At 35.6% G+C, this 15040-nt stretch overlaps 1 protein-coding gene across 1 annotated transcript; it reads right to left on the bottom strand.

The window, feature by feature from the left end:
• Positions 1 to 10159: 10159 nt before the first annotated feature.
• LOC149397961 (nucleoporin-like protein) lies at positions 10160 to 14715 on the bottom strand. The gene is given in 9 exon segments (XM_089615699.1): positions 10160 to 10440; positions 10443 to 10848; positions 11017 to 11505; positions 11902 to 11988; positions 12066 to 12377; positions 12518 to 12728; positions 13027 to 13217; positions 13499 to 13563; positions 14307 to 14715. Coding segments are annotated over 9 exon segments (2049 nt in total). The 5' UTR covers positions 14572 to 14715; the 3' UTR covers positions 10160 to 10417.
• Positions 14716 to 15040: the final 325 nt, after the last annotated feature.

The following is a 15040-nucleotide window of genomic DNA, read 5'->3' on the forward strand; positions in this document are numbered from 1 at the left end:
GAGCTGAAAGAATTGTGGGAGACGGGATTCAACGTTCGAGATGGAGCCAACGATGAAGTGTTTCGGTTGCGTGCTGCGCTACTCTGGACGATAAACGACTTTCCGGCTCGATCGTATTTATCGGGATGGAGTGGCCAAGGGTATCTCGCTTGCCCCACGTGCAACCTTGACACGCTGTCACTGAAAGTCAGAAACAGAATTGTGTACTACGACCATCGTCGATTTTCGCCCACGCGTCACCGATTGAGGAAAAGTAGCGATCACTACACAAATCGCCACGAGAGACGCAGTAAACCCAACAAGTTGACTCTGCAAGACATACTAGCTCAGTTGGCCAGTGTTTCTTGCACGAAACAAATCGCCACGAGTGGTTTACAGATGAGCCGTTCGTACTCGCGACTCAGGCGAAACAAGTCTTCTACATCCAAGATCTTGTTAAAGGTGGCGATTGGGAAATTGTTCAAGAATGCAATCATCGAGGGATTTGGGACATTCCCGAACTTGACCCTACCACATCAGTCTTGGTCCCATTGACAATAGAATTGTCAAACATCGAAGGTCTGAATCATTCGCGAAATGTAGCGGTTGCAACGCAACCAAAAGTCAAAGTTATCATCTAGATTATTCAACAAGTTTTGCGGGAAAATAGAGCTCGCCAGAGAAGAAACACCAAAGGGCTATACGCACGAGGCTTGGTTGAAGGCAATAGAGGTGTTCAACACACCGGAACATAAGGTATGAATTGAACATGATTTTTTTTTCTCATCGAATCGAATTAAATGAATTTATGTCTCGCAGGCAAAGGCTGACCGCAACCGACAAAATGCGAAGAAGAAGCAGACAAAGGCCAGACAAGGGTCGATTCCTTTTTTCGCTCATCGACAGAAGAGCGTAAGTTGCTTAATTTTTATTAACATTAGACACATTAATCTTATTTTGATGATTAAAACTTGCAGAGGAAGGAGGATGGGACATTGCCCTCCGCATTAGCGACGTGGGAGAAAAAGCATCAAGATATTAACGGCAACTGGACAACGCCCTTCGCGAGTCAACAATTTGTAAGTTACTTTATTTAATTACTTAATAATAATTATATAATAATTTTATTTGGTTTTTTTGTAAAGGCGCAAATCAACGCCCAAGTGGCAGATATTTTGCGACAAGCGGAGGAAAGAGGCGAAGAGGTGAGCCTCGAAGACGCAGAGGAGTATGCGATGCATGACGTTCTCGGGCCACACCGTGATTGGGATGTTGGGATAGGACCCATGACACCAGTTGGGGCTTTGAGTGTGGCTCGAGCTTAAGATGGAAGCTCGTCTGGTTTGTCATCTCAGTCACGTGTCGATCCAGTACTGTATACCAAGTTGCAAGCTCAGTTGGCAGCACAACAAGCTCAAATGGCGGCACAACAAATGCAGATGGAAGAGATGCAGCGACAGTTGCTCTCGTTTACATAGATGCATACTCAGGCTTCCCCTACGCCGACATCAGCGGCAATGGCTGATAATGAAACGCCAGGTTCTGCGGAGTTTCAGCGTGATCGTCCTAGCGGTAGCGGCAGTGGCCGAGGAGGAAGCAGCAATCGCCGCGGAGGCAACTTATTTGGAAGAGGAAATTCCTCTATAGATAAGTTTGATAGGCAACAATGAAAATAATTGCACTTGTATATTTTTATATTAGCGAACAAACTCGTATTAGTTGTTTGTATATTAAAAATATTTTAATATGAAATATTAATTTCTAATTCTAATTATAATTCTATTATAATTCTAATAATATTAATTTCTAATTCTAATAATATTATATTCTAATTCTAATTATAATTCTAATATTTGCAAAAACAAAAATTAATAAATTGGGAATCGGGTGCGACATGTCGCACCCAATACTATGGCGGGAAGGGTATTGGGTGCGACTAGTCGCACCCAATAAGTTGGCGAGAAGGGTATTGGGTGCGACTAGTCGCACCCAATACATTGGCGGGAGAGCATTGGGTGCGACATCTCGCACCCAAAAGTCAAATTCCCGCCTTATTCTTAAGTTCCCACGGAAAAATAGGTGCGACTTCAGGTGCGATAAGTCGCACCCAATAGTGTCGCACCTAGTAGTATATGCTATTGGGTGCTATTGGGTGCGACATGTCGCACCCAATAGTATTAGCTGCGGCCTTTTAGGTGCGACTTTGTGGGCATCAGGTGCGACTTTTGTCGCACCTGATGCCCATATTTGTAGTAGTGAGGCCATAACGCTCGCACAGAAGAAGATTTCATAAACTCCAAAGATAAGCATAAGGAAAAGGCTGATTAATAACGAAGATTTCATAAACTCCAACAACGGATATCCTATCCGTTGTAGGACTTTCTCGCCGCGGCAAAGAGAAGAATTCTTGCCGCGGCGAGGTTCACCAAATTTTAATATTCCTACAACGCTTAGTCAATCCGTTGTAGAAAGGTCTCGCCGCGGAGAAAAAAACGTCGCCGGCAGCGAGGATTCTACAACGGATCAGTTAAATGTTGTGGGAGATTTGAAATATGCTGAAATTTTACAACTCTTATAGTAAGCGTTGTAGAAACACTAAACTTCTACAACGCTTAGCTGTAAGCGTTGTAGAAACACCCAATTTCTATAACGCTTAGCCGTAAGCATTGTAGAAACACTCAGTTTCTACAACGTTTAGCCATAAGCGTTGTAGAAACACCAACTTACTACAACACTTATGTTAAGCGTTGTAGAATCCCTAGTTTCTACAACACTTATTTTAAGCGTTGTAAAAAATGAGTTGTAGAATCCAACATTTGTAGTAGTGACATGTGTAATTTGACATAGTATAGATACCATAAGTATCGTCAATTGAAAAAAAAATAAAAAATAAAAAATAAAAATAAAAACCATCAAGCAAGACTTGTATCTAATCTAAAATATAGAAGTTTTCATAGACGATCATTTTTGCGCTTTTTATTATACTATGTCAACCCAATAGATGCGAGACGTCGCTTCTACATCATTCAAAATATTCATACGTGACTAGTCGAATCTACTTTCTTTGTTTTAAAAACCCAAATCTATAACTTTGATGGTTTATTAAAGTCTAACTACTCTCTCTCTCTCTCTCTCTCTCTCTCTCTCTCTCTCTCTCTCTCTCTCTCTCTCACACACATCTGTATATCTCTCTCAATCAATTCTCTTCCGCATTAACCATACCAACGTCCTCTCCACTGTCGACCACAACCTCTTCTCATATTCAGGGGATCCTAATTTGGAATTCACTGATAGTAATAGAAAAAGGGAATTGAGACATGATTTGTTCATAGAAGTCCATTGTTGTACTATTGACTATTTATTGTTATAGTGAATTTTCTTTCCACTGGGCGCACTACCCTCCTGAGTAGGTTTGATTTCACTGAACTGGGTTATCATTTTTTTGTCATTTTTATTCACGCATTGCTTATTTTATAATCCATCATTTGCAATGGAACAAATTGTCGCATAGGCTCTACATTGTGCGCGACATCTTGTCTCTGACTAAATAGAATTTTTATTGGTATCGGAGCGGGCACCCAAATCGTAATGATGTTTTCATTGTGTTGTTGACGTATTTTTGTTTATGATGGATAGTATCAGGGAAAACGGATATGTTATCGTCCTCTCGTTCTTGACAGAACGAATTTGTTGATCAGAGTATATATGGGAGCATGATTGGAAGCTTGCTCTATAACGGCCAGACGACCGGATATAACCAACTATGTTGATGTTTGTGCTCGCTTTCAAGCAAATCTCAAGGTTAGTCATCTCACTCGGACCAAACGCATCATAAAATATGTCTCTAGAACTGCTGACTATGGTCTATTATATTATTTTGATACTACCTCAACATTGGTGGGATATTGTGACGCTGACTGGGTTTGAAGTGCCGAGGATAGGAAGAGTACTTCTAGTGGTTGTTTCTTCTTTGGAAACAACTTGATCTCATCATTTAGCAAGAAACAAAATTATGTTTTCATATCCACTGCAGAGGCAGAATATATTGCTACATGGAGTAGTTGCACCCAACTTTTGTGGATGAAAAAAAATGCTTTTCACAATATGATGTTACACAAGATGTCATGACATTGTACTGCGACAATATGAGTGTCATCAATATCTCAAAGAATCTGGTTCAGCACAGCAAGATAAAGCATATTGATATCAGACGCCATTTTATACGAAAGATTGTGGAAGAAAAGAAGATAAGCTTAGAACATATTGGTATTGACAATCAACTGGCTGATATATTCACAAAAGCCTTGGATGCTAATCAATTTGAAGTTCTTCGATCTGCTCCTGGTCTGTATGATCAAATTATAGCAATTACTGGGCTATGCCAGTTTTTCTGTTCATGGGCCTATTTATCTGGTTGACCCATTCGACTCAGCAGCGGTTTTATAGTTATTTTCTCTATTTACTCATGGGCACATCTTTCTGGTTGACCTATTCGACCTAATTACCGAAGTTTGTTGTGGCTTTCCTATTTTTACATGGCATGTTGTCTTGGTTGGCCCAACCTCTTTCATGATGTTGTTTTGAGCTTGTGGTTGTGTCAGCTCATGCAAAAGACAGTTTATTTCTCGAGGAATTTTAATGCAGTTTCCTTATTTTCGAAGTCACACTACTCTAACAATTTTCCAAAACAATTTAGAGTTTTAAGATGGAGTGGACAATGGTATTAGCTTGCCCAATGTGCAACAAAGACAAGCCATCACTATGTGTTAGAAACATAACTAAGTGATACATTACATATATAAATTGTCAAAAAAAAAAATTATGTGTCAAAAACAATATTGGCCGCGTAACTTCGACTATTTTGTTGAAAATTTAAAACTTTTAACTATTTTACTTATCAATAAATTTATAATTTATATTTTATAAAATATAAATCTTATAATACATCATATCATATAATATGGATAAATTAAATTAGTATTTTCGTTAAAAAATCGTAGTCAATGGCATCTATATATAACTAGTATTTAATTATTTTATATTTTTTCCAATATATATGTACACACACAAAAAATATTTTTTGGTGGGTACTTGTACCCAACACCAAATTACGGATAAACTAGAATTTTGGTGACATTTTTTATTTCGAAAAAATTCTGAGAAAAAATATGTCTATGTAAAACTAAAAAATTCAATGAATCCAGATGTTCGAGGTTATCGTAGGAATCGAGCGTTGTTTTGTTATTGGCAGTGCTAGTCTTGCTCGTTCTGGATTTGTGCATAAGATTTTTGTTGAAGGAGTCTAGTGGAATTCTTCACGAGTATGTTCTTGACGAGTACGTCTATACTCGGTTAAATCCTCAATTGTCTTGCTTTTCATTTTCTATTCAGGACATTTGATTGTTGAATGAGATATCCGTCTATGTTCTGAATCTTTATAAGGCTAAAGCCAATTCTGTTTTGTTAATGAGAAATCTTTTAAATTTTTTTTAAAAAATCAATAAATGCCAATAAACAAAAAATTAATCGCCATGTTAGATTTCTCTTAAAATTTCCCATTTTCATCAACAGGCTTCAAATAAAACATTTTTAACCTTTGCATATAATGTAAAACTTGTTTTAATTTCGAATATTAGGAAGAAAAAAAAAAGAGAGAAGATATTTTCTATATAAATAGGGAAAGTGATACGGTTACTATAAAGTTATAAACCATATAATACTGCAGTGACTGCAAGGCCATTCTGACAATTAGAATCTGAAACGTCAAACTCATGTCTGCTTAGCATTCATTTCATTTCAATGTGATTTCAATCTCTGACTTTCTTTCCTTTCCTTTCCCCACATAAACTCTCTTTCTCTCTCTCTAGATGCACATAAATACACAAATGTAGATTGAATTATACCAAGTATAATGTCCTATTGTTTGTAGTTTATTGTCCACAGCCATTTCTAGTGGGCCCAAGACCCATATCACCATGTGTGGACTTTTACCACTGGGCCCATCCCAGGCAATTTGAACTTGAAAGATGATCCTTCAATTATGTGGGCCCAAATCTGGTACTGCTGTGACTCAACACTCACTCACTCACTCAAAAAGCGACAAGTTCAATTGTTTTATGAAAGCTAAAATGAATAAAAATTAAAAGCATAACATGTGATACCCATGGCATCATGTTCTTAAACTTGTACGTGTTGAAAAATAAGGAAAAAAAACAACAATAATGCAGAGGGTTTGTGCTTGGTTTAGAAATTCTTTCAACGAGTGATATCTAATGCTGACACGTGTCATCGAGCTTCATTTAATTGGTTACATAAAAGTACTTTGCTTTTTCTCTACTTATAATTGCCATGCTATGATCTATGGATACTGTACATAGATACTAGACAGATATGTCTACAGTGGTTTGGTTTGGGATTTTAATTGTCATATGGTTTTATACTTTGTAATCTAGTGTGTCAATAACTAGTCCTAAGATATCCCCAAAATCACTGTTATGAGGATGGACTTTTGTTACAAGCGAAAAAAAAAAAAAAAAAAAGAGGGGACCAAATGCGAACTCATAAAGCTTGTTTGAGATTATCAGATTGACTTTTTTTTTTATGGTCATACTGCAGAGTCCAAAGAAGACATTTAGTTTAGGAGAATAGAACTACTGGACCATATGTGAAATATGTGTATTTGACATGTAAGTACAAATTAGCAAAAATATTGAACTCGTATTTTCACAAGAAGACCTCATAGGTAATGTCACTCGAGGTAAGTCTTTATAGTGTACTATTTTTTATAATAACATATTATCAAACATGTTCGTAAAATAAAAATATAGATCGTGACATCAAAGAGTATATAACAAACTTATTGATGTATACAGGGACGAAGCCAGGATTTCTTTTTAGGGGGGGCTAATTTGTAAAAAAAAATTCAGGGGGGGCTAATTTATAAATTTTAAAGGTAAAAAATTGTAAAAATAAAATAAAAAATGCAAAAAAAAAAAAATTTGAGGGGGGGCTATAGCCCCCCTGATTTCAACCTGGCTTCGTGCCTGGATGTATAGATACCTCATACATTTGTAATAAAATATCAGAATGTAATATATATATATATATATATATATATATAAATTTAAGATACTTCCTGCCCTTTGATGTGGTCGTAAACTCGAAATCGCTTACCCGGTAACTAAAATAATAGTAAAAAAAATCTCATCCAAAATGGTTCTAAATTTTGTCTGGCTTTATCATATAAATTTGCTATTATACCTGCAATATTAGCAGCATTTCGATTTCAGGATTCGGTTCAAAATGCCGTCTTAAATGTTTTTATTTAGTATTCAAATAATTAAAAGTAAAATGCTAAATTAATAAGATTTTAAGTGATAACTTACAGACGGTGTACAATTATCTTTTGACTTAAGGAGAAGAGTCAGAGATTAAAGAGAAATAATAGATTCTTTTAGATAATTACACAAAATTTCCATTAGAATGAAGGTGGAAATCTCATTGATACAAGTTGATCCTGTCTTAGAAATAACATTGGACCTATGTCGGAATTAATCTAACACAAAATACAAGTGTTCACTCATATTGTCACATCCGACAAAGGAAATATAGAGCATACTAAAATTTATGCACTCATTTGACTTTCGAACAAAAAATGTTGAAGGAGAGATCCAAGTAACCACACTTGGATGAATATGAAAAAGTAATTATTCAGTCTGTATAGACAAAAATCTAACAAGAAATCAAACCGTGATAGTAGAGAGAGCGGCCAATTTGTCTCCAATCCAGTACAAAAAAAGCATAACACAACACGACAAAAAACGTGTTTGGCATGACATTAATAGGTCGTTATCATTAAAATAAGGGTCTATTAGAAAAATAGTCAACTTAAACTTTTGTCATAAATACCCAACGTTTCGTAAATCTTAGGTAAATAGCCTCAAAGATGACGTGGCTCTATCAAAAAAATTTATGCTTTCCAGGTTTGTCCCTCCTTTTTATTTTCAAATTTTTATTTAAATTTTGATTATTAATTCAGCAATTTATTTAAGGCAAATTTTTTAATTTAAATTAAATTCTCTCTTATATTTCCAAAAATATAGAAAGCAATTATTTTTACATTATTTTGTGGGATTCCTTATAGCATATCAATGCCCAAAATATACGCAACGGTTATTTTTCTGATTTTGTGTTCTTTAAAATCGTAGTTCACATTTATACGTATTCACAGATATTTACAGAATATTTACAATTATTGACACATATTAACATATATTAATACATTTATTCTACGTTTTTATTTGAATATTTTTTTTGAGTCATTCATTTAAATTTGAATTGTGTTAGGTGTTTAAATTTAGAAATTAATTATTTAGTTGACTTAATCGTGTTAAGAGAAGCGATTTATCAAATTCATTTAAATAGCCAACGTTAGGGCGGGAATGATATGTATGGGTATTGTTGTAAATCTACGCTTGTAAATAAAAGGCAGTGGGTATTTAACTAAGATTTATGAAACACTGGCTATTTAGCAATGTCAAACGTTTAAGTTGACTATTTTCCTATTTAGTTGTTAAAATAAATTGGTTAAATGATTTTATGTGTTTTTAAGCAAAAAATAAAATAATAATCATTCGGGTCATTAAAAGTGGCCGGCTAAACTCATTCATAATATCTACCATTTTTAATTCTGGTAGATAGGTGAATTAAACTCATTCATAATATCTACCATTTCAAATATATTAGTTTATTATATATTTGTTCATATGAATATAAAATGAATTATATGTAAATATTCAATTTTAATTCATGCCGAAAAACTATAAATTCTAATAAATTTATGATTAATCGTAGTAGCTAAATATAAATATATATATATATATATATATATATATATATATGTATATATATTCTTTTAACAAGTAAAAAAGTTAGGATTTCTAGTTTAATAAAATATCATCAATACATATTAATTTTATAACTTTTACAAATAGAAGATATTAATTATTAGAAATAAGAAAATATAACAGCTAAGCTTAAAACAAATTGAGGAATCTCTAATATTTTATTATATTTCTAACTTACAAGAAAACTATGTATGTTTATATTTTCTTTAAAATAACAGAAAATTAGGAAAATCGTCAATTTAAACGTTTGACTTTGCTAAATAGCCAACGTTTGGTAAATCTTAAGTAAATAGTCGTAAATAATGACGTGGCCTAATATATGGAGGTCACTATTTATCTAAGATTTACGTATGTAAATACATAATATGTCTATTTACCTAAGATTTACCAAACGATGGCTATTTGACAATATCAAACGTTTAAATTGGCTATTTTCCTAATGGACCCTTAAAGTAATGATATTGATAAAATGCTTTAGAATTGTGAGTATGAATACATCTCATACCGTTTAAAAAGTTGTTAACGAACGTGAATTATTTTATTTCCCGTTTGAATTGCATTTTTTTATGAAATTTCCGAACATTCATTTAAAATGTCATTTTGAATGGTCACTTCAATTGTCATTTTAAATGAAAACAGTTTGAATGAAATGACTAGTTTAAATGATGCGCCAAACAAATTAAAAGTACCAATAAACAAAAGGAAAGATTGTATAAAATAACCATTTGAAACTTATTGATTAGCAAAATAGTCAAAGTTTCAACTTTTCAGCAAAGTAGTCAATTTTACGTTTTCAAAATTTTTATGACAGCCAGGATTAAATTTTTTGACGATTATTATAAACAATTTATCACTTTCAAAAAAATTAATCTTGTGGTCAAAAAAACTTTTTGAAACCAGATTGCTGCACATTTTAGCTATTTCATTCAATTAAGACAAACCTTATCTATTTTCCAAATTCATAACTTTAAATTGACTATTTAACTACATCATCCTAAATAAAATTCACTTGAAAACATAAATGAGAAAACGTAAATAAAAACAGATAACAGCCGTAAAGGATTATGAGCAATTACTTAGAAGCGGCCTTCTCTTGCAACCCAAATCCCAAATTGGCCCATGAAGAGCATACAATTGATTTCTCGTATGTAATACTGATCGATATACAGTGTAATGGTTTTCACAGATAATTGATCGAGAGTTTTCAATAGCGATACAAATTACGTTGCAGGCTTTCATGTCTCTCTTTTAGTTTACAGTAAAAAATAAATAAATAAAAAAAATAATAATTTTTTTTTTTTTTTGCATAAGTGAGAACACACTATTTATTTTCATCTAATACAACTGTTTCCTTGTTATCCATTCCCACACGGCAAAAAATATTCTCTGTAAGGAAAAAATTTACCAACTAATTGCAATTACTGGCTTTTCCAGAGCGCTTATCAATTGTCAGAGGAAAAAAAAAATTCACATTTTAAATGTAAATAAAAAAAATAGAAAAAATCAATAAAAATTTAAGTTCTTGACCTCAATTAGTAACAAATCCCATCTTTCCTACTGAACTGAACGATAACCTAGGCTTGTCCGATCCAATGCTGAACTTGATGTCCGAATTCTCAGATTGGACCCCGGAGGAAGGGAAAGAAAACACAAGGGCAGTCTCAGACTTGGTCGACCCGAACGTGTATGTGGGAACGTCGAGCCCGTCTCTTGGCTTCTGTTGCTGCTGAGCCTTTGCTGGGACTGACGGAGTTATCGACGGGGTCGGAGGCTCGGAGAAAGCCCCGTCAGAGTTCTTCGATACGGGGAAAGTGAACCCGCCGGAGCTTTGGCCGGAAGTGACATTCCAGTTCGAGACAGGCTTGTCGATGAATATGGACGATAGAACCGGCTTGTTCCCCGAAGTCGGAGGCTTCTTTTGTAGATTAAGCGCCTGAGACGACGATCCCGCCGCTGTCACGACCTGAAAAAAAAAAATACAGTTTAAATTGGAAAAAAAAAATATCATGAATTAACCTGTGTTTTAAAACACTCTATCATAAAACTTGTGATTTAAAACCTTTATCCAACGCTTTTCTTATGACTCCTTACATAAATATATATAGTGTTGGCCTTCGTATAGAGGTTTTACCTCGTGAGAACTTTTGGTTTGAGATACTCCATTGCGACCATTGCTTAGAAAACCGTCCCAACGAGGATCTCCGAAAAGAGAACTGCTTTTGTCCGCGCTTTCTTGAGCTGTTTTTTGCCAGCCGTCTGGATCGAGAAACGGCGTAGTCGAAGTGCTCGATTTCTTCCATTCAGTGGCTAGCTTTAGCTCTTCCGATTTTTCCTTCGGGGTGGGCGGGTTTCGGTCAAGGTGATCCAAGATCGTCCTGGCGATCCGACTGGTCTGTGGATGAACGTTTGGGACGCTCGATTCGAAACCGAGGCTCTTACTATTTGAGGGCTGAAACTGCGAGCCGCTGCTCGATGGTCGGGTTTCGGAGTTCTTGATGGGGGTGGGTAAGAAGCCTTTGGAAGCGCTGAATGGACTTTGCGAACCGAGCTTATGTCTTGACCGACGTATTGGACCTATGGATGTGTAATCATCCTCCAACATCTCACTCCTTGAATTTTCCTATTTATATATAAATAAATAATTAAAAAAAGACAACATTAAGTGCAAATTACGAGAATTACATTTACCAATGAGCTGTGGTTAAGGCTCAACTTATAGAATAATTTAGCCATGCCAATATATTATACAAAAAAGACCAAACTTCAGAAACATGATATTTCTTAAGTAAACAGAACAGAAACCGATACCAAAAAAAAAAAAAAAAAAACTACATAATTGAAATTTTTGGTTCCGGGGGGAATCAAACTATGATTTAAATTTGATAAACAATTTTTACCAGTGTAGACAAATAAACTAGCTCACAAAGTATGTTTAATAACTACATATATAATAGATTACCCTTCAGTCGAAATGGCCATTAAAAAGAAAAACACTGGTTTTCTTTCAAATGCTGACCTGTCCAAATATAGGAGTTTGCATTTTTTGTGTGCATGAAGAGTGTCTATGCCACACATCAGTACCGCCTTGTAACTGGGGAGTCACCTGATATCATAAGGGAGGGCATTAATGATCGCACATTAAGAACATTCCTCATTGTAAAACACTTCGGATCCCCTTACCTTTGACTTGGACTTCGAAAAGATCGTTCGAGAGTAAGGGGTTCGGGGGACATTTTGAAGCCCGTATCTCGCTCTTTGGGGTTGAGGGGTAAAATAGTCACGCTGATCCTGCACCATGGAACTCGGCCAGTGCGCCGAGGGCTTCGGTGAAGACGATGGAACGGTTGGCTTTGATCCAGAATCGGGACCGTAAAACGAGGTCCTCTCACCTTTTGGAGTCATTGACACCCTCGAAAAGTTTCCCGATTCTCTCCGGCTTCTTATGAATGCTCGGGCAATATCCACAGGCGATGCAGCAACCTCGTCTAGCATCTGAATCCAAAGAATAATTAAAAAAGAACTTCAACACGTATCCAACGTTTATATAAATTTTTGTTATAAATATTCATGGAATGGGAAGATACAATAAATTGACAGCATAAAATTTTTGAAGATAGAAATATTGAACTCACGGCTGATGGATGAAGGGGAGTTGAGGCTTTCCATAAAGATTCATTTGAATCTCTCTGTTTATTCTCGGATATTATATCCGTTCTTTCATCAGGTGTCACAGGCCCTTTCAAATCTCCTGAAGTTAGACTTGGGTATTTCTTCTCTAGCGCTGTATTAGGTACTTCAACTGCCCTTGAATTTATTATATTCATCAAACGATCAACTTCATCCCTGCAAAGAGGTAGATGAATACATACATTTATTATTATTATCATTATATTATTATTATATCATACGTAAAACAGCTCAAACGTTATATATGAGCAAAGGTAAGATCAGAAACAATGTCTCTGCTTCTACAAATTTCTTAAATGTGCATAAAACAATTATCTATATCTAAGAAAGTATCGATGCAAACCTAAAATGAGACTCTCTCGTAAATGAAAATCCGTTACTCATATAAGATTCTGCACAAACCATATATATGCTAAAAAAGGAGAGAATGGACAGAGATGATACCAGTACTTACCTACTAAAACTTTTCCCCTTAAGCAAATGTTCGATATCGGAAATCCCTTTCTCAGCAGGCTCGGGGACGAATTTCTCATCAGGCATGTCGTGTATGGTTTCTTGCTTCTGTCTGACCAAATCAGGGACGGTCTCTGAAACATCAACAGCGCTGATTGGGCCTTCTTCTTCAGTTGCTCTGGATTTCTCGTGCTACAAGGTTATTACCAGAAGGAGCAAGAATATAACACATTTGTTTTAATTAGGCAAGTAAATAGTGGACAGAGCAAGAAACTTTCACTACGTAAATGCAAACATATTACTATACCATGCACAACTTTACCAAGCAGTGATTCCAATAGGCATGAAACAATCATTTAAATAAGGCATGAAAGCCTACTAAAGAATATGAAACTAAGATGATAACATTTCAGTATAAGTTTACCCCAAAAACTAAGAAACCTGTTTTTATCATTAACCAGCAAAAATCTCACATCAGTGTTGCAATTTTGAACGTCACTGGCATCACATTGATCCTCTGTCTCCGTCTCCGGTTCATCTGCACCGATACAACTTTTTTCGTTAAAATTACAGTATAAAATGAATGAAGCTGCAAATTTTAAAATTTTACTGAAGCTACATTTCAGAAAATTACAGACTACCTAATATGAAACATCAAATATGATTCCCAGACACTCGTACCATCTGCTGATAAACTGAAGCAGAAAAGCCTAGATATATGAAACAACCCTTATTCTCCCACTATTTTCATTCCTTGGATAGTTCCCATGGAGAGAAGAATCATTATTCAGTTGATTACATAATTAAGTTATAAAGAGCAATAATTAATCAGTTCGTTGACTTAAGAATTAGAATAATACACTATGTTCTTGATATACTAAATGTTCTTTATTGTTTCCCTTGTAATTTAGAGTACTAAAAAGCCAAATGCTTCCTCTACAAACAGAGGAAACAAGTAAACGTCTAACTTAACTCGTTACCATGATTAAAGGAACAAACTTTCAACTACTAAAGTGTCACAGCCCTAAAATTTTCAATAGCGAAAACCAAATAAATCGAAAAATCCAATCCACAAATGATACAATTCTGACATACGCTGTGCCGATAATCAATTCAAAACCTTAGGATACTAAAACGATATTGCTCAATCAATCCCCCTCCAAAAAACATCGATTGGGTTAAAGTTCAATTCTTTATCACACAAAATCCGTTTCTTAAACCCTACCACTCAGACTTATAACTAAAAGATCAAAACAACGAAATGAAGCTCTCGAAATGTACCGTGGTCGTCGCAGTCCTCGAGCGCCGGCGGATTGGAGAAATACGAGGGGAAGATGAGCGATGCGCCGCCGGAAACGAGGCGACGAGCCGGATCGACGAGCCTTGAGAGCCATCGGCGCTGATCATCTCCGGCCCCAGCGGCTCGGCTCGCCGGACGAGCGTACGGCGTCGAAGGCGGCTTTCGAGCCGAAGGTCGCCGGAGCTTCCCTCCGGTACCGCGGATTTCGTCCCGGCGCTGCGTCAGCGACGAGGTGTCTCTCTCCATTCTTGGTTTGGTTAGGTTTTCACAAAATGTAATGTCAATCTCTCCCACAGCTTCTTCTTCTTTTTCTGTGTCGCAAAAATCAGTAATTTTTTGTTTCCTATTTTTTATTTGCTTGAAATTCTTTTTTTTTTTAAGTTTTTCCGTTGTACTTGGAAACGAAAATTTGGCTTTAAATTTGGGTACCAAGCTTATTTCAGTAGGAAGTCACAAACAAAACTTAAAATTTTACTAAAAAATAAGGATAAATTACAATAATACCCCCTGAACTAAAAGGTCGGTAACAAATCACCCCTTGTACTCGAAATTTTCACAAAAACTACTCTGATCTTTCAATTTTTTTGAATTGCGCCCCTTCCGTCTATTATTTTCAGTTACCATCCATGACAAACCCACGTTTTCCACACGTGACCCATCAGCGAGGTCAAATTATGATGATACCCTTTAGTAACCAAATTATATATCGAAATCC

Source organism: Urtica dioica, chromosome 5 (genome assembly GCF_054948205.1).
Source record: "Urtica dioica subsp. dioica isolate 48M chromosome 5, U.dioica_male_clone48M_v1_H2, whole genome shotgun sequence".
NCBI lineage: Eukaryota > Viridiplantae > Streptophyta > Magnoliopsida > Rosales > Urticaceae > Urtica > Urtica dioica.